The sequence below is a fragment of the Bos indicus x Bos taurus genome, chromosome 11 (assembly GCF_003369695.1).
Source record: "Bos indicus x Bos taurus breed Angus x Brahman F1 hybrid chromosome 11, Bos_hybrid_MaternalHap_v2.0, whole genome shotgun sequence".
Classification (NCBI taxonomy): Eukaryota; Metazoa; Chordata; class Mammalia; order Artiodactyla; family Bovidae; genus Bos; species Bos indicus x Bos taurus.
Window position 1 is genome coordinate 30654364 of NC_040086.1, and position 24617 is coordinate 30678980.

Sequence of the window (24617 nt, forward strand, 5' to 3'; positions counted from 1 at the left end):
TTACAGTTTTGTTTTCTCCTTTTAAAGCTCACCTTTATAAAGTCAGTGTACCATTTATGGTGACACAGACTTCTGAAAGAGCAAGTATTCTTCAGCATCCAGTTCAGCAAGTATTTCAGCTACTTGGGCAGCCGTCAATAATACAGACCAGTATTCCACAATTAAACCCGTGTTTTCTTCAAGCAACTACTGAAAAATCACTGAGAATGGAAACTGTGCTCCAGCAACCTATAGTTCTTCCTTCTGAGACAGTGGATAGGAAACATTTAGAAAACACTACCAGTGATATTCTTGTACCTCCTGGAAATGAGCATAAAACCATATCTGAAGCTTTATTGAATCAGCTGGTAAGCTCTCAGTACATCAGCTTTCCAGGTGGTGTATTTACTCCACAGGTCTCTCAAACAGATTCCATTGTGGAGCCAGTGCTCTGGGTTTCAGCTTGCATGACTCAAAATCTGCATGGGCCCCTTTCCACTAGCCCTCAGGGAGCTCAGCACCAACATGTGCTTGAGGCTTAGCCTAGTGTTCTTAAAAACAGGCTGTGTGGATGTGATTCTGTAAAGCAACCAAAAAATACAGAGGAGCCCAGCAGCCTACCTGTCTCAGAGAAGGTAGTACTGTGTTTAACTTACTGATATTAACAGATAAACAGTAGCCAGTGATTAGATGTCCTGAGTGGCTTTTTTTTTAACCTGTAACATTATTCAAAAGTATGCTTTGCTTTTTCGTTTAGAAGATTGTTTCTTTATTTTCTTTAAACACACCTATCAGTTTTTAAAAGTATTCATGCTCAACATTTCTAAACTTTTAGTTTTCATGAATGAATTAGAATATTTCTTTGAAGAAAATGCATTTGTTTTAAGCTTCCCTGGTGGCTCAACTGGTAAAGAATCTGCCCGCAGTGCGGGAGATCTGGGTTCGATCCCTGGTTTGGGAAGATCCCCTGGAGAAGTGAACGGCTACCCACTCTAGTATTCTGACCTGGAAAATTCCATGGACTGCGTAATCCATGGGGTCACAAAGAGCTGGACACAACTGAGCAACCTTCACTTTTCAATCTGTTTTATGTTTCCCTTACATTGTGAGGATTGTTTTTGTGTGCAGATAAAGTTTAAGATTCAGAAGTGCATCCTAGTAATTAAATGAGTATTTTGAGGTAATTCATTAAATGTTCAAAAGAGATCCAAAGTCTTATTTCTTGTTCTACCTTTGTGCTTAGTCACTCTGTTCTACATAATTTTCCTAAATTTCCATATGAAAGTTTTCTCTGCAAGAGGAAGTATCTTTCTGGTAGATATTTTGTTTCTCTGCTAAAATACTAATTTCTTTTGGAATTCAAACCACTAAAAAATAGCTCCTAATTAACTTTCCATATTAAAAATAGGTTCACATTACTAATTTCCAAGGAATTCATAGTGATTGCAGAAAGATTCATGGAGAATTTTGCATGGTAAAATTAAAAAATCTTGTGTTATTTTTTTTTTATGTGTGCATTTTATTTATTTTTTTTCTTTCTTTATTTTTTTTTCAACTTTACAATATTGTATTAGTTTTGCCAAATATCGAAATGAATCCGCCACAGGTATACCCGCGTTCCCCATCCTGAACCCTCCTCCCTCCTCCCTCCCCTACCCTCCCTCTGGGTCGTCCCAGTGCACCAGCCCCAAGCATCCAGTACTGTGCATCGAACCTGGACTGGCGACTCGTTTCATACATGATATTATACATGTTTCAATGCTATTCTCCCAAATCTTCCCACCCTCTCCCTCTCCCACAGAGTCCATAAGACTGATCTATACATCGGTTTCTCTTTTGCTGTCTCGTACACAGGGTTATTGTTACCATCTTTCTAAATTCCATATATATGTGTTAGTATACTGTATTGGTGTTTTTCTTTCTGGCTTACTTCACTTTGTATAATAGGTTCCAGTTTTATCCATCTCATTAGAACTGATTCAAAGGTATTCTTTTTAATGGCTGAGTAATACTCCATTGTGTATATGTACCACAGCTTTCTTATCCATTCATCTGCTGATGGGCATCTAGGTTGCTTCCATGTCCTGGCTATTATAAACAGTGCTGTGATGAACATTGGGGTACACGTGTCTCTTTCCCTTCTGGTTTCCTCAGTGTGTATGCCCAGCAGTGGGATTGCTGGATCATAAGGCAGTTCAATTTACAGTTTTTTAAGGAATCTCCACACTGTTCTCCATAGTGGCTGTACTAGTTTGCATTCCCACCAACAGTGTAAGAGGGTTCCCTTTTCTCCACACCCTCACCAGCATTTATTGCTTGTAGACTTTTGGATCTCAGCCATTCTGACTGGCGTGAAATGGTACCTCATAGTGGTTTTGATTTGCATTTCTCTGATAATGAGTGATGTTGAGCATCTTTTCATGTGTTTGTTAGCCATCTGTATGTCTTCTTTGGAGAAATGTCTATTTAGTTCTTTGGCCCATTTTTTGATTGGGTCATTTATTTTTCTGGAGTTGAGCTGTAGGAGTTGCTTGTATATTTTTGAGATTAGTTGTTTGTCCGTTGCTTCATTTGCTATTATTTTCTCCCATTCTGAAGTCTGCCTTTTCACCTTGCTAATAGTTTCCTTTGTTGTGCAGAAGCTTTTAAGTTTAATTAGGTCCCATTTGTTTATTTTTGCTTTTATTTCCAATATTCTGGGAGGTGGGTCATAGAGGATCCTGCTGTGATGTATGTCAGAGAGTGTTTTGCCTATGTTCTCCTCTAGGAGTTTTATAGTTTCTGGTCTTACGTTTAGATCTTTAATCCATTTTGAGTTTATTTTTGTGTAAGGTGTTAGAAAGTGTTCTAGTTTCATTGTTTTACAAGTGGTTTGTGTTATTTTTTTACAAATGTAAAATGTCTTACAGCTAACTCCACTTATACAATTTAGTGACATATGACAAATAATTGAGAACTTGTGTCTCTGACTAATGATTTAGTAGTCCTTTAGAAATGCTGTACAAATCTGTAGCAATATAGTAGTTAACTGCAACCTTAATACTTTTCTAGATAAAAGGGAAGGGTATAGTATAAAGTTTACTATGAAAGAGAAAGTCACTCAGTCGTGTCTGACTCTTTGCGACCCCATGGACTGTAGCCTGCCAGACTCCTTTGTCCATGGAATTCTCCAGGCAAGAATATTGGAGTGGGTTCAGTTCAGTTCAGTTCAGTCGCTCAGTCGTGTCCGACTCTTTGCGACCCCATGAATCACAGCACACTAGGCCTACCTGTCCATCACCAACTCCTGGAGTTTACCCAAACTCATGTCCATTGAGTCAGTGATGCCATCCAGCTATCTTATCCTCTGTTGTCCCCTTCTCCTCCTGCCCCCAAATCCCTCCCAGCATCAGGGTCTTTTCCAACGAGTCAACTTTTCGTATGAGGTGGCCAGAGTATTGGAGTTTCAGCTTCAGCATCAGTCCTTCCAATGAACACCCAGGACTGATCTCCTTTAGGATGGACTGGTTGGATCTCCTTGCAGTCCAAGGGACTCTCAAGAGTCTTCTCCAACACCACAGTTCAAAAGCATCAATTCTTTGGCGCTCAGCTTTCTTCACAGTCCAATTTTCACATCCATAATGACCACTGGAAAAACCATAGCCTTGACTAGACAGATCTTTGTTGGCAAAGTAATGTCTCTGCTTTTGAATATGCTATCTAGGTTGGTCATAACTTTCCTTCCAAGGAGTAAGCGTCTTTTAATTTCATGGCTGCAATCACCATCTGCAGTGATTTTGGAGCCCCCCAAAAATAAAGTCTGACACTGTTTCCACTGTTTCCCCATCTATTTCCCATGAAGTGATGGGAACGGATGCCATGATCTTAGTTTTCTGAATGTTGAGCTTTAAGCCAACTTTTTCACTCTCCTCTTTCACTTTCATCAAGAGGCTTTTAGTTCCTCTTCACTTTCTGCCATAAGGGTGGTGTCATTTGCATATCTGAGGTAATTGATATTTCTACCGGCAATCTTGATTCCAGCTTGTGCTTCTTCCAGCCCAGCGTTTCTCATGATGTACTCTGCATATAAGTTAAATAAGCAGGGTGACAGTACACAGCATTGACAAACTCCTTTTCCTTTTTGGAACCAATGTGTTGTTCCATGTCCAATTCTAACTGTTGCTTCCTGACCTGCATATAGGTTTCTCAAGAGGCAGGTCAGGTGGTCTGGTATTCCCATCTCTTTCAGAATTTTCCACAGTTTATTGTGATCCATACAGTCAAAGGCTTTGGCATAGTCAATAAAGCAGAAATAGATGTTTTTCTGGAACTCTCTTGCTTTTTTGGTGATCCAGCAGATGTTGGCAATTTGATCTCTGGTTCCCCTGCCTTTTCTAAAACCAGCTTGAACATCAGGAAGTTCACAGTTCACGTATTGCTGAAGCCTGGCTTGGAGAATTTTGAGCATTACTTTATTAGCGTGTGAGATGAGTGCAACTGTGCAGTAGTTTGAGCATTCTTTGGCATTGCCTTTCTTTGGAATTGGAATGAAAACTGACCTTTTCCAGTCCTGTGGCCACTGCTGAGTTTTCCGAATTTGCTGGCGTATTGAGTGGAGCACTTTCACAGCATCATCTTTCAGGATTTGAAATAGCTCCAGTGGAATTCCATCACCTCCACTAGCTTTGTTCGTAGTGATGCTTTCTAAGGCCCACTTGACTTCACATTCCAGGATGTCTGGCTCTAGGTCAGTGATCACACCATCGTGATTATCTTGGTCATGAAGATCTTTTTTGTACAGTTCTTCTGTGTATTCTTGCCATCTCTTCCTAATATCTTCTGCTTCTGTTAGGTCCATACCATTTCTGTCCTTTGTTGAGCCCATCTTTGCATGAAATGTTCCCTTGGTATCTCTAATTTTCTTGAAGAGATCTCTAGTCTTTTCCATTCTGTTGTTTTCCTCTATTTCTTTGCATTGATCACTGAGGAAGGCTTTCTTATATCTCCTTGGTATTCTTTGGAACTCTGCATTCACATGGGAATATCTTTCCTTTTCTCCTTTGCTTTTCACTTCTCTTCTTTTCACAGCTATTTGTAAGGCCTCCCCAGACAGCCATTTTGCTTTTTTGCATTTCTTTTCCATGGGGATGATCTTGATCCCTGTCTCCTGTACAGTGTCACTAACCTCCATCCATAGTTCATCAGGCACTCTGTCTATCAGATCTAGTCTGGAGTGGGTAGCCGTTCCCTTCTCCAGGGGATCTTCCCAACCCAGGGATCAAACCCAGGTCTCTTGCATTGCAGGCAGATTCTTTATTGTCTGAGCCACCAGGGAAGCCCAAGGTATCCTATAGGGTACAGTGAAGGATAATGAACAAAGAACATGTTTATCAGAAACCATTTGACTTATTATTAGAGTATTTCAGATGTTTGATGAAGCCTGTTCAAAATCTTTTAGCAAGTGTTTTTAGTTTAGTTTGGTATAATGTATTAAGGGCTTCTCTAGTGACTCAGATGGTAAAGAATTCACATGCAATGCGGGAGACCTGGGTTTGATCCCTGGGTTGGGAAGATCCCTTGGAGGAGGGAATGACAACCCATTCCAGTATTCTTGCCTGGAGAATCCCCACGGAGAAAGGAATCTGGTGGGCTACAGTCCATAGGGTTGCAAAGAGTCAGACATAACTGAGTGACTAAGTACACATACTAAGGGTAAAATACTTTTTGAGCATTTTTTATCATATTTTCACAAACCATATAAAATTTAAGAAACGTAGGATACATTCCTAATTATGAAACAGTTGATTTTGAGAGAAAATGACTGTAAGTGTTTTCATCACTTATAATTTTAGAGGCATTTTCCTCCTGGGCTCTGACCTTTAAAGATTTCTGGAGTGATGATTCAAGGACTTATTCTGCTGTCACCTATTAGATGTCATCTTGTACTTTGTTTTGATATGGAGAAATAGATCAGTTAAGGAAGACTAAGCAAGGATTGTTTAGAGGGTAGTGGTTAAGAGCTTAAGCACAACAGGTTCAAATTCCAGGGTTGCCTCTTAAAAGCAAACTATGTAATGTTGCTCTTTAAAATTCAGTGATTGCTGTAGACTGGGCATAAAACCAGCCTCATAATTTTTAGAGTTATCAGAGATGTTTATGGAGTTTTTAATAGCTTCTGTCACCATGATAAGATTTAGATTAGTGCTGTTACGCTTTATGGGCATGTGACATATTGGATAATGGTTCATACAACTTGTTGGTTGATTTAAAATATATCTGTATTTAAAACACAAACATTGAAAGGAATTTAATTTATATTAAAAATTTTTTCCGTAGGATATCTTAAAATAGTAATCTGGTAAAATTTATACTAATATAATTTTCAAAAAAGTTTATAAATAACTCTTTATAAGTAGCTTTCAGAAATTCTTGTTGCTGAAAACAAGTTATAGTTAGCCCTTCGTGTACAATTAGCCTGCTTTTCCTGTGTAGACTGCCAAAGATCTTAAGTTTTTATGTAGGTTTAACATCATTACTGTTGCATAAAATATATTCCTGACAGTTTTTGACATGCTCCTATTTTAAGGTGCATATTATTGTATATTACTATGTTAAGTTTTTCCTCAGTGGAGGAATTTTGTTTTCTAATCTTACAATGCTATAGAAAATTAGGAACTCAGGTTTTCATTGTAACTCCCAAAAGTAGAAGGAGAGAAATGGGTATGATGGTGTATCTTCTCCAGCTCCTTTTCATCTCTTGCTTCTCTCCCCACCATCTTCATTGTCCCTCTCCCAAATATTATTTCTGCTGCCTTCTCTTTTACCTTTCTGACTGCTTCTTCTTGTCTCCTTCATGACTCCTCTTTATCTGCCCTTCCTGTTTCCTAAAGGTTCTATCCTCAGCTCGTTTCTTAGTTCATGTTTTCCGTGGGCAGTCTCATGCAATATCATGGTTTTAATGATGATCTTCTTATTGATAAGTGCATTTCCAATCCTCTTATTCTCTTGAGCTTCAGTCTCCAACTCGATGGACATGAATTTGAGTAAGCTCTGGGAGTTGGTGATGAACAGGGAAGCCTGGCGTGCTGCAGTACATGGGGTAGCAGAGTTGGACACAACTGAGTGACTGAACTGAAGTGAAAGTATTGAAATCATATAGAGTCTGTTCTCTTATCATACAGTGGACTCTTAAGCAGCAGAGGGGTTAGGGACCCTGAGCTCTCTGCAGTGAAGAGTCTATGTACAAGTTTATAGTCAGCCCTCTGTATCCATGAAAGTGAAAGTCGCTCAGTTATGTCTGACTCTACAGGAGTGGGTACCCTTTCCCTTCTCCAGGGGATCTTCCCAACCCAGGGATCGAACCCAGATCTCCCTCATTGCAGGCAGATTCTTTACCAGTTGAGCCACAAGGGAAGCCCTTTGTATCTATGGATTCAACCAATCACAGATCTTGTAGTACATATTTATTGAAAAAGATCCATGTGTAATGGACCTGCACATTTCAAACCTATATTGTTCAGGGGTCCACTGTATAGCATATGATTTACCATTTTAACCATTTTTTAGGTGTACAGTTCAGTGGCATTAAGTATGTTATGTTGTTGTGCAGCCATCACTACTGTGCATCTCTCGAACTTTCTAATCATCCCCCAACTGAAATTCTGTACCCATTAGAAAATAACTTCTCATTACCCCCTCCATTCAGCTACTGGTAACTTCTATTCTACTTTCTGTGTCTATGAATTTGATTACTCTAGGTACCTTGTGTGGAGAAGGAAACAGCAACCCACTCCAGTATTCTTGCCTGGAGAATCCTAGGGATGGGGGAGCCTGGTGGGCTGCCGTCTATGGGGTCGCACAGAGTCGGACATGACTGAAGCGACTTAGCAGCTGCAGCAGCAGCAGGTACCTTGTGAATGCTGTCATACAATATTTGTGCTTTTGTGACAGGTTTATTTTACTTAGCACATTTTTAAGGTTCATTCATGTTGTAGCATATAAAGGAATTTCATTCCTTTTAAAGACTGAATCATATGATTTTTGACATCCTTTAAAACCAAGTATTTCTGGAGTCTATTCCCTCTTCTCCATCTATTGCCTTAATTGTCTCTCACTTGGGATAATATAGTTTCTAACTAATTACTAGCCTTATAGTCTTTGCGGGTTCTTATTCCACTCTTCCCAATCCACCCATCCTAGAGCTTAAAAGATTCAGGGATGAGAAATGTTTTGGATTCCTTTTATATCCCTTAATAACCATGTGAGTTGGGCAAGTTTCTATATCCTCATTTGTAAATAAAGATAATCATATCTACCATAGAACTGTGATGGTGGGAAGATTATGTGAGAAAATCAGTGTGAAGTGCTCAGCAGTGTACTTCCTAGCACATGGTAAGAACTCAGTGCACATTTGCTATGATCTCTGCTTCTCTTCTCTACCATAGATTTACCCAGCATACAGCCCGCTTGCCATGTCACTGATTGCCCATCAAGCTACAGGATAAAATTTAAACTCCTTGTGAAAAAACATTAATAGAAACCTTGATTAAATACTGTTGGGAGACCTACAGGGGGCACTCTTCACACCCAGTGACGATGGCAGAGCCCAGCCAGAAGAAAGACCCCTCTTGTTTCCTGACAACAACTTAAGCAATGAAAAGCAGTGGGATCTTTGTTTACTGCAGCTTTCCCAACTGCCTTCTTTCTATAAGCTCTCTTACCTCGAGGGGACTTGCGCAAAGCCTCCCATGGTTGCACACCCCACATCTCTGCTGATCCTGAGTAACCCTGTCTCTGCTGAGAAATCCCTGGCAGTCTCCTTCTCCTAGGCCAGCACTCAGTGTGGCGCACAAGGACTCCATGTTTTCTGCGTTTCTTTCTTACTCTTCCTTCCTTTCATACCTACTGCTTTATTGGGAACAACAAACCACGAGCAATTAGCTGTGTTGACTTTGTTGTTTCCTGCCTCTCTTTGGTTTTGCTGTCCCCTCAGCTTTGTGCCTGGATTTTTCTCCCACCATCCTTCCTTATGGTTAATTCCTACTTAGCCATTTATTACTTTCTCCAGAAGTCTTATTTTAATACCTTTCTACCTAACCACTCCCCTTTTATTATTAGCTTGGATGTATCTCTTCTGTATCATCATAGCCCCTTAAGCATGTATCTGTCATAATGTAGTTAAAAGATATGTTACAATGTCCTCTGTGCATGGAGAGGTATATTTTATTAATATCTGCGGACCCAACACCTGAGGGGGAAAGATATATATGTATATTAGAATATAAACTTTAAAAGGGAGGATCTGTGACGAGTTTATTTGGCTCAATAATTCTCAGCTCTGGCTAAATATTAGAATTATTGTGTGCATGCATGCTAAGTTGCTTCAGTCGTGTCTGGCTCTTTGTGACCCTCTGGACTGTAGTCTGCCAGGCTCCTCTGTAGTTGGGATTCTCCAGGCAAGAATACTGCAGTGGGTTGCCATGCCCTCATCCTGGGGATCTTCCTGACCCAGGGGTGGAACCCGCGCCTCTTACCTCTCCCACACTAGTGCCACTTGGGACACCCATTAGAATTATTGGGACATTAAAAAATTCCAAATCCATCCTGATATTCCTCTGAGATAAATCATCATACTGATAGTTATTTGAATTGATGATTTAGTTAATTGAGCACATATTTTTTAAGTCACTATATGATACTTCAAAATGAATATCTCTTAATCAGATTTTAAAACTCAGCAGTGGCCACAGGACTGGGAAAGGTCAGTTTTCACTCCACTCCCAAAGAAAGGCAATGCCAAAGAATGTTCAAACTGCCACACAATTGCACTCATCTCACACACTAGCAAAGTAATGCTCAAAATTTTCCAAGCCAGGCTTCAACAGTACGTGAACCATGAACTTCCAGATGTTAAAGCTGGATTTAGAAAAGGCAGAGAAACCAGAGATCAAATTGCCAACCTCGAAAAAGCGAGAGAGTTCCAGAAAAACATCTACTTCTGCTATATTGAGTATGTCAAAGCCTTTGACTGTGTGGATCACAATAAACTGTGGAAAACTCTGAAAGAGATGGGAATACCAGATCACCTTACATGCCTCCTGAGAAATCTGTATGCAGGTCAAGAAACAACAGTTACAACTGGACATGGAACAACAGATTGGTTCCAAATCGGGAAAGGAGTACGTGCTGTATATTGTCACCCTGCTTAATTAACTTCTATGCAGAGTACGTCATGAGCAATGCTGGACTGGATGAAACACAAGCTGGAATCAAGATTTCCGGGAGAAATATCAATAACCTCAGATATGCAGATGACATGACCCTTAGGGCAGAAAGTGAAGAAGAACTAGAGAGCCTCCTAATGAAAGTGAAAGAGAGCGCAAAGTTGGCTTAAAGCTCAACATTCAGAAAACTAAGATCATGGCATCTGGTCCCATCACTTCATGGCAAATAGGTGGGGAAACAGTGGAAACGGTGACAGACTTTACTTTTTGGGCTCCAAAATCACTGCAGGTGGTGGCTGCAGATGGTGACTGCAGCCATGAAATTGAAAGACACTTGCTCCTTGGAAGAAAAGTTATAACCAACCTAGATAGCATGTTAAAAAGCAGAGACATTTCTTTGCCAACAAAGTTGTGTCTAGTCAAAGCTATGGTTTTTCCAGTAGTCATGTATGGATGTGAGAGTTGGACTATAAAGAAACTGAGCACTGAAGAATTGATGTTTTGAACTGAACTGTGGTGTTGGAGAAGACTCTTGAGAGTCCCTTGTACAGCAAGGAGATCCAACCAATCCATCCTAAAGGAAATCAGTCCTGACTATTCATTGGAAGGACTGATGCTAAAGCTCAGACTCCACACTTTCACCACCTGGTATGAAGAACTGACTCATTTGAAAAGACTCTGATGCTGGGAAAGATTGAAGGCAGGAAGAGAAGGGAGAGACAAAGGATGAGATGGTTGGATGGCATCACTGACTTAATGGACATGAGTTTGAGTAAACTCTGGGATTGGTGATGGACAGGGAGGCCTGGCATGCTGCACTCCATGGGGTTGCAAAGTTGGATACGACTCAGTGACTGAACTGACCTGATGTGATGTTTTTATTTCTTTGTAGGAAAAAGCCAATTTAACAAAATCTGTTTTTTGTATTTGTCAAAATATGTTGAGATGTATTTCACCCCAGGTAAGAGTAGAGTGGCATAGGATGATCTTGTACATAGCTAGGTAATAAATAATCATTGCCATTGCTTTATGGGAGGTACTTGGTTCAATTTCTGTTAAGAATTAAAGAAGATGTACCCTGCCATCATGATTATTGTTGTTCAATCGCTAAGTCATGTCCGACTCTTTGTGACTCCATGTACTGCAGCATGCCAGGCTTCCCTGTCCTTTACTATTTCCTGAAGTTTGTTCAAACTCATGTCCATTGAGTCAGTGATGTCATCCAACCATCTCATCCTCTGTCGTCCCGTCCGCTTAGCCCGCCTTCAGTCTTTCCCAGCATCAGGGTTTTTCTAATGAGTTGGCTTTTCATATCAGGCAGCCAAAGTATTGGAGTTTGAGCTTCAGCCTCAGTCCTTCCAAAGAATATTCAGGACTGATTTCCTTTAGGATGAATTGGTTGGCTCTCCTTGCTGTCCAAGGGGCTCTCAAGAGTCTTCTCCAACACCACAGTTCAAAAGCATCAATTCTTTGGCTCTCAGCTTTCTTTATGGTCCAACTCTCACATTCATACATGACTACTGGAAAAACCATAGCTTTGACTAGACGGACCTTTGTTGGAAAAGTAATGTCTTTGCTTTTTAATATGCCGTCTAGGCGTTGGTTATAACTTTTCTTCCAAGGAGTAAGTGTCTTTTAATTTCATGGCTGCAGTCACCATCTGCAGTGATTTTGGGGCCCCCAAAAATAAAATCTGACACTGTTTCCCCATCTATTTGCCATTAAGTGATGGGACCAGATGCCATGATCTTAGTTTTCTGAATGTTGAGCTTTAAGCCAACTTTTGCACTCTCCTCTTTCACTTTCATTATGTTGAGGCAATTTCTTTCTATTCCTAGTTTGAATTCTTTTAAATCATGAAAAGGTGTTGAATTTCTCAAATGCTTTTTCTGCACTAATTTAGATGATTGTGTAGTTTTTTCCACCTCTTCATTTCTGTTAATGTGTTAATATTAATTTTTCATGTTTTGAACCACCTTTGCATTTCAGGAATAAATCTGACTTGGCCAAGGTGTGTGATCCTTTTAATGTGCTATTGAATTTTGTTAGTATTTTGTTGAGAATTTTTTTTTTTTGGCTGTTCTGTGCTACTTGTGGGATGTTAGTTCCCTGACTAGGGATTGAACCTAGCCCTTGCAGTGAGAACTCAAGAGTCCTAATCACTGGACCATTAGGAAATTCCCTTCTTGAGGATTTTTGAGGATTGAGGTTATAAAAGTAGAATTCTTTAGTGAAGCCATCTGGTCCTGGGCATTTCTTTGTTGAGAGATTTTTTGATGACTAAATTCAATCTCATAATTGATTATAAGTCTGTGTATATTTTCTCTTTCTTCATGATTCAGTCTTGGCAGGTTATGTGTTTTTAGGAATTTGTTCATTTCATGTAGGATATCTAGCTTGTTGGCATGCAGTTAGTCATAGTATTCTCTTACAGTTCTTATTATTTCTGTAAAATCAGTAGTAAAATTTCATTACTTCTGATTTTTAGCTTTCTTTATCAGTTGAGTCATATATTTATCAATTTTATTGATCTTTTTGAAGAAATAACTCCTGATTTTATTTTCTCTATTGTTTTCCTTTTCTTTATCTCTGCTTTACTTGGTATTATTTCCTTCCTTCTACTTGCTTTGGGCTTTATTATTTCTTCTTTTTCTAGTTTCTTAAAATTATTATTAATAATATGAGATCTTTCTTCTTTTTTTAATGCAAACATTTACAGCTATCAGTTTCCCTCTGAGCACTGTTTTGCAGTATCCCATAGGTTTTGGTGTGTTGTGTTTTCATTTGTCTCAAGATATTTTTTATCTTTTGACAGAAGATTCTGATTCTTTTGATTTCCTCTTTGATCCGTTGAATTTTTTTTAGACTGTTCTTTAACTTCTCTATCTTGTAGATTTCCTGGGTTTCCTTCTGCTTTTATTTCTGGTTTCATTCCATTGTGATCAAAAAAAGATACTTTGTATGATTTCAGTCTTTTTTGTGGCCTAACTTACCAGCCTATCCTGGAGAATGTTCTGTGTGAACTTGAGAAAAATGTGTGTCCTGCTGCTTTGCATATTTTGTTTATGTTTGTTAGGTGTAATTAGTCTGTCATGTTCAAGTTCTTTACTTCCTTATTGATATTCTGTGTTGTGGTTCTATTCATTATTGAAAGTGGAGTATTGAAATGTCCTACTATTATTGCAGAGCTATTTCTCCCTTTTTGTTGCATATATTTAGGAGCTCTGATGTTTGGTGCATATATGTTTATAATTGTTATATTTCCTTGATGAATTGATCCTTTTATCATAATATAATTTCTTTGTTTTTAACAGTGTTTGACTTAAAGTCTTTTTTGTCTGATGTTAGCATAGTTTCCCCAACCCTTGTGGTTACTATTTGCATGGAATGTCTTTTTCCATAGTTTTACTTTTGACCTGTGTGTGTCTTGCGTTTAAGTTGAGTCTCTTGTAGACAGCATATTGCTGGGTACTGTTTATCCATTCTGCCAAACTGTTACTTTTGATTAGGGAGTTTAATCTATTTACATTTAAAGTAATTACAGATAGGGGAGGAGTTATTCTTGCTATTTTGTTATTTTCTGTGTGTCTTTTAGCTTTTTTGACCTTCATTTCTTCCCTTATTATATTCTTTTGTGTGTAGTTGATTTTTTGTAATGACACATTTTGATTCCTTTCTCATTTCTTTTGTGTGTATTCCATGTTTTCTTTGTGGTTAAAGTTGTTAACAGTCTATTTTGAACTGATATCAACTTTAATTTCATGTAATTACTCTGCTCCTTTTTATTATTTCCTTGTTTGCTATGAGCTTAATTTGGTCTTCTCATTTTAATTTCTTAAAGTGGAATTTTAGGTCAGTGATTTGAGACTTGCTTCTTTTCTTATATAATCATTGAATGCTATAAAATTCCCTCTACGCACTGCTTTAGGTTCATCTCAAGTTTTACAATGTCATGGTTTTGTTTGCATTCAGTTAAAATTATGTTTTAATTTTCCTTGTGACTTATTCTTTGACCCATGGATATTTAGAAATGTGTTGTTTAATTTGTAAATATTTGAGGATTTTCCAGATCTTTCTATTACTGATTTCTGGTATAATTCCTTTTGCTAAGTGAACATATACTTTGTATGTGTTATATTTGTCAAGGTTTGTTTTATGGTCCAGAATATGATACATCTCATGAACATTCTGTGTACTCTTGAAAAGAATGTGCATTTAGCTCTTTGGGAGTAGTTTTCTGTAAATGCCAGTTAGGTTATGTTGGTTCATTGTGTTGTTCAGATTTTCTACATTCTTACTGAATTTCAGTCTAGTTTTTAAATTGATTACTATGGAGAGGAATGTTGAATTCTCCAACTATAATTGTGGATTTGTCTTAATCTTTTCATTTCTGTCAGTTTCGATTTATATTTTCTTTTAGTGTTTGGCTTATTCTAGTTAGTACAGTCCTTTATATTTTTAATTTATCCATTAAACGTGATGTCACTTGTCCTTTCTACTTTGTTGAATTATTGTTTAAAATAAACAGTTAAAACTTTAGAGGTATTATTTAATTTTACATTAGTTTGTATAAAAGCTGATACTTTTTTTTCTGGGCTTTCTTTTTTTAAAAAATTACTTATTTTAAATGAAACAAAGATGAATATTTTTAATAATAAAAGGTACAGTTCACCAAGAAGATAGACATCATAAACCACTAGAATATCAGAAGAAATATAAGGGAAAATAAAAAAATATATAATCATAGTAAGACATATGAACATTTCTCTGAGAATATTTTATCAAATGCAGAAAAAATAAGAATAAGAGCATCTTGAAATGTCATTTATAATTTAAATGTAATAGATTTATATTTAATTTATATTAATCATATCCTACACAAATGTATTTAAAATTTTGTATCTCATAGATTGTTATTAGATGTCCACAGGACATTTAGCAGAGAAGGCGATGGCACCCCACTCCAGTACTCTTGCCTGGAAAATCCCATGGACAGAGGAGCCTGGTAGGCTGCAGTCCATGGGGTTGCTGGGAGTCGGACACGACTGAGCGACTTCCCTTTCACTTTTCACCTTCATGCATTGGAGAAGGAAATGGCAACCCACTCCAGTGTTCTTGCCTGGAGAATCCCAGGGACGGGGGAGCCTGGTGGGCTGCCGTCTATGGGGTTGCACAGAGTCGGACACGACTGAAGCGACTTAGCAGCAGCAGCAGGACATTTAGAAGAACTGGCAAAAAGAAAGTAGAATTCTTTTTTGTGTGACACATGTTGTATGTATAAACATGTTAATTTTGAAATTATTTTCCATTATAGGTTATTATAAGATATTGACTATAGTTCCCTGTGCTATGCAGTTAACCTTTGTTGCTTGTTGCATATCTTTTTAAAATTAGAAATGTATAAAAACTGATAAATATTACTGGAAAGCAGACAACTGATTTCTGTCTATGTATGACTGCGAGTTTATTTACAATTTAAATATAAATTTATCCCCATATTATGTAGAAATGCTAGCAATGTTCTAAAATTCAAAATTAGGGAACATCACCTGACGAGGGAGAAATATATTTTAAGAAGCCACTTACAAAATGCTTATGTAATTTTATATTTTGCTGATTCAGTGTTTTGTATACTTCCTTTGACTTACAAAACTTTATTGCATTTCTTTCTATTTTTAGGATTCCAGTTCTGAGATGGATTTAAGCATTCGGGTAACTGATGGTGACGTTAATGAGATAATTCAAATAGGTGGAACTGGAGATACATCTTCCAATGATGAAATAGGAAATACAAGAGATGTAGATGAGAATGGATTGCTAGGGATTATTGATGCAGGAGACCTGAAGGTAACTGAAGAAGAAACTGGCAGTGTATCAAATGAAGATTCAAGTGTGAACAGTAGTGATAATGAAGACCCTGAGATAGACCTTTTGGAAGAAGTAAGGATTATTTTTGAGTTGAAAGTTTTAAAAATTTATAGCATTTGTGTTCTAATATACTTTGGAACCAAGAGAAATAACAGTTCAGATCAATGCTGTCTTTAATCTTTAAAGTGAGACTTGTATTTGTACTTGTATTTAAGCTTTTGACCTTAAGCTGCAATGTAAATCAGTATTTAGGAATCAGTTACTATATTTGTTAGTCTTAACTAGAGGTAGTGGGAGTTTGAAGGGATGGGAGTGAAGTTAAAGAAGGCAGCCAGGGTAGAAGCATAATGTTTTGCTCTAATCCTAATATACGCCATGAAATCTTTGTGGAATGTGATAATTAAGAAGCATAAGTGTTATTAGCTATCGTTTATGGTGGCCTTACATATGTGCCAGGTACCATACTAAATTGTATTGCCTTTTGTTATTTAACATTCCACTGCCCTATGGCTCTTATTACTGTTCTCATTTTGCAAATGAGAAAACTGAGATATGAGGAGTTTTAATAGCTTGCCAAATGGGTCAGTCTTGTGGTTGTTGAGTGGTCAAACTGGGAGTCAAACTCAGGCTGTTTGACTTTTAAGCATAGTACTATTCTTTGCACTTGGGAGAGACAGAATATGTCCCTCTATCTTTAAAAAATTCAGAGTATCATAAAATTCATTAATGTGACTATCTTTCATCTTTAGGACCCTTTAAATTCTGGAGATGATGTTAGTGAGCAGGATGTGCCAGACCTGTTTGACATGGATAATGTGATTGTCTGTCAGTATGATAAGGTACTGTACTCACCTTTTAGACTTTGGATTGATTAATTGCATTTATAGGAGAAAGTAAGCAAAATGACAGGAAATACTACGATGAGTTTTTATTCAGTTAAATTAATCTCAAACAGACAGTTAATTCTATAAATTTGAGGGGTATTTTGGGTCTAACACTGTGCTGTGTGGTCTCAGTGAAACCAAAAAAGTGACAGTCCTTGTCTTAAAGAAGGGACAATCTTATTGAAGCAAGATGTTTCTGTATGGAATAATAGAATGGCATACAATAAGATGGTAGGTAAATCAAAAGCTAAAATATGTGACAGATAAATCAAATACTAAAATACATGGCATGTAAATCAAATACCAAGATGAGTGGCATGTAAATCAAATGCTAAGATAAGTGGCACAGACAGTTAAGTCCTAGAAGTGGCTGGGAAATGCAAGAAATCATTTGTAGTTGGAGTTCTCCACAAATCCTTCCTGGGTGATGTGGGGCTTTTAAATAGGTCTTGAATGATTTGTAGGATGTAGATAAGTATGGAGAGTAGGCATTCAGGAGAGTAGAATAGCCTAATAAAAGGCAGAGAAATGAATGCATGTAGAATTATAAAGAAGAGTGAAGAGACAACTCTGCCTTGAATAAAGTGTTTTCCTTTTGAATATTTTAGGAAATGAGGCTGGGTGGGGGACAGAGGTTGAAGCAGCTTGGAAAACCCAAAATCCTGGTAGGGAAAATTCAAACTTGATTTGGTGGACATTAGCCCTCTAAGGATGATATTGAGAAAATTTCAATTGGGTTTAAAAACTGGCTTTATTAATTTGGAAGTGGCAAATAGTAAGAAGAACAGGGATGGTACCTAAAGTAACAGAGCCCAGACTAAAGATGGAAGCATAGAACATAGAAGAATTAGAGATTATGTTGGAAGAATCACTGGACTTTCAATACTATGTTGAAGAGAAGTGGTGAGAGTGGGAATCTTTGTCTTGTTCTAGATTCTAGCAGGAAGGCTTTCAGCTTTTCACTGTGGAGTATTATATTGGCTGTGGGTTTGTCATAAATACCTTTCATTATATTGAGACATGTTCCCTCTATACCCCCTTTCATAAGGGTAATCACTTTTAATCATTAATGGGTGTTGAATTTTATCAGATGCTTTTTCTGTTGAGAGGATCACATGGTTTTTGTCCTGTCTTTTGTTAATGTGTATATCGTATGGATTGGTGTGTATTAAACCATCCTTGCGCACCTGGGATGAGTCCAGCTTGGTTGTGGTGTGTGAACCTTTTTTACGTGTTATTGGATTTTGTTTGAGAGAGATGCAAATCAAAGCTACGGTGAGGTACCACCTCACACCAATCAGAATGACCATCATTAAAAAGTCTACAAATAACAATTGCTGGAGGGGGTGTGGAGAAAAGGGAAACCCTCCTACACTGTTGGTGGGAATGTAAATTGGTATAGCCACTATGGAAAACAGTACGGCGGTTCCTCAAAAAACTAAAATTAGAGTTGCCCTATGATTCAGCAGTCCCACTCTTGGGCACTTATCTGGACAAAACTGTAATTCGAAAAGATACCTGCACCCCAATGTTTATAGAAGCACTGCTTACAATCCAATAGCCCAGCACCTGGAAACAATATAAATGTGTACCTACAAAGGAATGGATAAAGAAGATTTGGTACATATACACAATGGAATATTACTCAGCCACAAAAAAGAATGAAATAATGCCATTTGCAGCAGCATGGATGGATCTAGAGATTGTCATACTGAGTGAAGTAAATCAGACAGAGAAAGAAATACCATATAATACCACTTACGTATGGAATCTAAAATACAACACAAATCAACATATCTATGAAATGAAAACAGACTCACAGATGTAGAGAACAGACTTGTTGCCAAGGAGTGGGGGTAGCGGAGGGAAGGATTGGAAGTTTGGGGTTAACAGAGATAGAATATTATACATAGGATGGATAAATGACAAGGTCCTGTTGTATAGCACAGCGAACCGTATTCAATATCCTGTGACAAACTATAATGGAAAAGAATATGAAAAAGAATATATATGTGTGTGTGTGTATAAACTGAGTCACTTTGCTGTACAGAAGAAATTAGCACAACACTGTAAATGAGCTATACTTCAGTAAAATTAAGAAAAAGAAAAAAGAATCATTGGGATCTAGTAGTTAGCTGGATATGAGAGAATGATTGACAAGGGAGAGTTGAAGATGCCCTATACACTTTACCTATTTAAAGTGTACAATTCAATGATTTTTAGTATATTTATGGATATGTGTAACCATTGTTATTGTTCAGTTGCTCAGTCATGTCCGACTCTTTGTGACCCCATGGACTGCAGCACATCAGGCTTCCCTGTCCTTCACCGTCTCCCGGAGTTTGCTAAAACCCATGTCCATTGAGTCGATGATGCCATCCAACCTTCTCATCCTCTGTCACCCCCTTCTCCTTCTGCCTTCAATCTTTTCCAGCATCAGGGTCTTTTTCAGTGAGTCAGCTCTTCGCATCAGGTGGTCAAAATATTGGAGCTTCAGCATCAGTCCTTCCAATGAATATTCAGGACTGATTTCCTTTAGGATTGACTGCTTTGATATCCTTGCTGTCCAAGGGAGTCTCAAGAGTTTTCTCTAGCACCACAGTCTGAAACCGTTAACACAGTCAATTTTAGAAAATTTTCATCACCTGAGAAAGAAAGCCTATTGCCTTTAGTTCTCACTCCCATACTGCTCCATTTCCTCCCGTGCTCAGTAGTAAGGCACTACTAATGTACTTTCTGTTGCTGTAGATTTCCCTATTCTGGAGTTTTATATGAAAAGAATTTATAATAGGTGGTATTTTATAACCGATTTCCTCTGCCACACACAGTGTTTCAAGATTCATCCATATCATGGCTTGTAACTGTTCTTCATTCCTTTTTACTGATGTATATTAGTTCTTTGAATGGATATACCACAATTTGCTTATCCATTTATCTGCTGAGTGACATTTGAGTTTTTTCTAATTTTTGGCTATTAGGAAGAATTTTGCTATAAATATTCAAGTTTTTTTTTGTGACTATATATTTTCATTTCTCTTGGTATATACCTAGCAGTGGAATTCCTGGGTCATACAGTAATAATTTAAGGCACTATCAGACTATTTTCCAAGATGGCTGTACTGTTTTTTCATTCCTGTCAATAGTGTATGAGGGTTTAGATTGCTTCACATTCTCACTAACACTTGTTATCTGACTTTTTGATTCTAGCCATCCTAGTGAGTATTAAGTGGTATCTGGTGGTTTTGAGTTGCATTTCCCTGATTAATACATATTTATACCTTTCACTTTTTTTCAGTAACAATTTCAATATACTCAGGTCAAACAGAAGATGATATTTTGAATTGCTGTAAAAATAAATCTTTTTCTCTAAAAATAGGATCTTCTCTCCTATAACATTTTATATATATAGAAAATGGCAATTTATATGCTAGTAAACATAAACATAAGAAGGAAGAGGTAATAGAAAAGGAACTGGTCTTGGTTTGAAACTGTTTAGATTCTTATTCTTATAAATAGTGTATTGCATTCTATAAACAGTGTGTTGCATTATATAAGGCATTAAATTATATTTGCATTCCACAGAGTCACAAATAGTTTTCTAGACCATTATGGATCCAGTATCCTTAGTGGTACTGCACTGTGGAACATAGCTTGCAGTTAATTAACACAGTGCTTTATATTTTTCAAAGTATTTTTAAAAAGTATGTATTTGTCTGTTTGAGGTTTTAGTTGGGCTTGCAGGATTTCTCTGCATCATGTGAGATCTTTTGTTGCAGTGTATGGACTCAGTAGTTGTGGTACCGGGTGAGTTGCTCTGTGGCAGGTGTAATCTTAGTTCCCTGACCAAGGATTGAACCCATGTCCCCTGCACTGCAAGGTGGGTTCTTAACCACTAGACCACCAGGGAAGTCCCCAAAGTATTTTCTTATACATTGTCTTTTGCCAACAACCTGTGAGGTAGATAGAAAGAGTGGTGTTTGATATTTAGTGTTACCAGGTGGCACAGTGGTAAAGAGTGTTCCTGCCAATGCAGAAGATGCAGGTTTGATCCCTGGGTCAGGAAGATCCCCTGGAGTAGGAAATTGCAACTTGGTCCAGTATTCTTTCCTGAAGAATTCCATGGACAGAGGAGCCTGGCAGGCTACACAGTCCATGGAGTTGCAGAGTCGGACACGACTGAGGATGTAGCATGTTAATAAATCTAGTTGTCTGAGGGCACTCTAACTAGTGAATATTTTAAGAACAATACAAAACCAGGACATTGGGGGAACTACTGAAAAGTTTTTGAAAAGGAAGTGAGAAAGTTGGAAGATAGCTAGCAAAGAGAATGTATCTGCAATCAAAGTGGGGTGGGAGGAACCATTGTTTTAGTGAAATTTTATGAAAGAATAACTTTCAAGTTCTGGTTACTAGTTGTCTAATTTGAAGAAGTATTGAATGTAACCAAACTCAAGTAAATTGAAAAACTTCAGTAATAGTCTTGTAAGAGCTTTACTGCTTAGTGTGTTTTGAAGGCCAGTAGTATCAGTTCCCCTGGGAGAGTGTTAAAAATAAGGAATTTTGAGTCTTATCCTGGAGTACTGGATCAAAAGTGCATTTTAACAAGACTCCCAGGTGATTTTCATGCTCATTAAACTTTGAGAAGAGCTGGGTTTTTTGTTTGCTTTTCAGTATATTTTATCTGACTTTGATTATCATATGAGATTTAACTTTAAAATTTATAAGCTAACAGTCAAGGGAAAAACTTTGAGATTAAGATGTGCAGTGAAAAAGGGTTAAATGAAGGTCACTGATAAACATGCTGAATGAAAGTTATGGACATACTATTTCAGAGGCAGAGAGAATGTACATGATTAATATAAAGATTAAAATAATAAAGATATTATAGGGAAGATTAATGGCGAAATGAAACATTTTACTATAGTTAGGAGTGTTCTGTGTTATAAATAGGATACTATTTATAGTGGAATGTGAAACTATTTAAATATGTTCCATTTTCATTTAACAGTTTAGCTGACTTTGTCCCTTAGATACTCGTATTACAGTGGGTAATTACTAGGTGTGTAGCACAGTATCTCTCTCTCTCTCTCGCTTTTGTTTTTTGAATAGATATTGCATACACATTGTTAAAATACCTAAATACTATAAAAGGTATACCATAAGGACTCTGGTACCCAGTCCTTCTCCATCTGCTCTTCCTACCAGTAGCTCCCTGTCACTGCCTTCAGTGCAAATAAGTAACCAGTTACATTAATTTCTTTATATATTTAGTATCTTTATTCCAGTAGAGCCTAAAGGGGTAGCATAGACAACACTATATTTTGCAACTTGTCTTTTAAGAGATTAACAATATATCTTAGAAATCTTTGTCTGGATATTTTTATAACTGTTATAAATTCCACAATATTCCATTGTGGAATTATTAAAATTTCTTTAACTCATCTCTTATTTGAGCTATTTCTCAGTTGTTTGCTATTGAATGACCATGTACATAAAACATTTCATATGTGGGCAGTTTTATCTATTAAATAAATCTCTATAAGTGGAATTACTGGGTTAAAGGGCAAATATATTTGGTTAGATATTGCCAGAATGCTCTCCTGGAGGTTATTCCAGTACATATGCCTATTAGAGTGTTTGAGAGTCCTCCTTTTCTACAGCTTTGCCAATGGAGTGTAATGAGACATTTGGATCTCTGTTATTATGAAAGGTGAAAAATGATACTTTGGTGACATTTTTGTGTGTTATGAGCCATTTATATTTAATTTTATGTGAACTGCTTGTTCATAACTTTTGTCTGTTTTATTTGTATTTATTTTAATTGGAGGATAATTGCTTTACAATGTTGTGTTGGTTTCTGCTGTACAACAACGTGAATCAGCCACAAGTATACATGTATACCTTCTCTCTTGAGCCTCCCTTTCACCCTTTTAGGTTGTCATAAAGCACCGAGCTGACCTCCCTGTGTTATACAGCAAATTCCCATTAGGTATCTATTTTACATATGGTAATGTGTAAATTTCAATGCTACTCTCGCAATTCGTCCCACTCTCTTATGTTTTAAAAAATTGAATTATTAGTCAGTTTATTGATTCCTAAGAGTTCTGTATTATTTTAGGAGAGATTAGCTCTTGGTCGGAGAAGGCAATGGCACCCCACTCCGGTACTCTTGCCTGGAAAATCCCATGGACAGAGGAGCCTGGTAGGCTGCAGTCCATGGGGTCGCTGAGGGTCGGACATGACTGAGCGACTTCACTTTCACTTTTCACTTTCATGCATTGGAGAAGGAAATGGCAACCCACTCCAGTGTTCTTGCCTGGAGAATCCCAGGGATGGGGGAGCCTGGTGGGCTGCCGTCTCTGGGGTCACACAGAGTTGGACACGACTGAAGTGACTTAGCAGCAGCAGCAGCAGCAGCAGTGCAAAAATACTTGTTCCTCAGTTATTTGCTTTCAATGCTTTTTCTTCCTTTCAAGCAGATGTTGAACTTGTCAACCTTTATTTTATGGCTTCTGAATTTTGAGTCATGAATAGAAAGTTCTTTTTTACCTCAGGATTTTAAAGGGATTCACCCATGTTTTCCTCTAGTATTTCTTTGGTTTCTTTTAAAAAATGTAAGTCTTGATTGATGGAGCCATTTTTCTTGGTGTGACAGGTGATTTTTTTTTTCCCCCAGATGGCTACCCAGTTTTCTTAATATTGCTTATTGATAAGTCTATTTTGTCTCCACTTAAAAGAGAATGATTTCCTTATATCTACTGAAGTTCAGTATTTTGAATTTACTTCTTGATTTTCTGTTTTGTCTCATTGGGTTGTCCATTAACCTCTGCTACATTGCTTTAATTGTTTTGAGGTTTTAATATCTTTATTTTTTAAAATTTATTTATTTTAATTGGAGGCTAATTACTTTACAATATTGTAGTGGTTTTTGCCATACATTGACATGAATCAGCCATGGGTGTACACGTGTTCCCCATCCTGAATCCCCCTCCCACCTCCGTCCCCATCCCATCCCTCATGGTCATCCCAGTGCACCATCCCTGAGTACCCTGTCTCATGCATCAAACCTGGACTGGCGATCTGTTTCACATATGATAATATACATGTTTCAATGCTGTTCTCTCAGATCATCCCACCCTTGCCTTCTCCCACAGAATCCAAAAGTCTGTTCTTTACATCTGTGTCTCTTTTGCTGTCTTGCATATAGGATCATCATCACCATCTTTCTAAATTCCATATATATGCATTAGTATACTGTATTGGTATTTTTCTTTCTGACTTACTTCACTCTGTATAATAGGCTCCAGTTTTATTCACCTCATTAGAACTGATTCAAATGTATTCTTTTTAATGGCTGAGTAATATTCAATTGTGTATATGTACCATAGCTTTAATATCTTGTAGGGCTGGTATTTCTTCATATTCTTTTCCAGAGTTTTCTTGGACATTCTTATTTATTTCTCTGTATTGACTTAAGAATCAGCTTCTCTGGTTAAAAAAAAAAAAAACCTGTTGAGATTTTCACTGAGATCACATTAATAGAATTTGGTATTTTAGTAATATTAAGGAGGAGTGGGTTGCAGTTTTGGATGTGATGTCCAGGGAGGGATTTACTGACGTGATAGCGTAAAGATCGAAAGAATGTAAGAGAATGAGCCATAAGGATATTTGGATATAATCATTT

At 37.5% G+C, this 24617-nt stretch overlaps 1 protein-coding gene across 1 annotated transcript in view; it reads left to right on the plus strand.

Moving 5' to 3' along the window:
• GTF2A1L (general transcription factor IIA subunit 1 like) overlaps nt 1-24617 on the plus strand; it is a 44243-nt gene that overhangs the window by 14592 nt on the left and 5034 nt on the right. The window contains exons 6-8 of the mRNA XM_027555224.1: nt 28-347; nt 15861-16121; nt 16799-16888. Coding sequence (XP_027411025.1) covers nt 28-347; nt 15861-16121; nt 16799-16888 — 671 coding nt within the window. The remainder of the gene's footprint in view (nt 1-27; nt 348-15860; nt 16122-16798; nt 16889-24617) is intronic.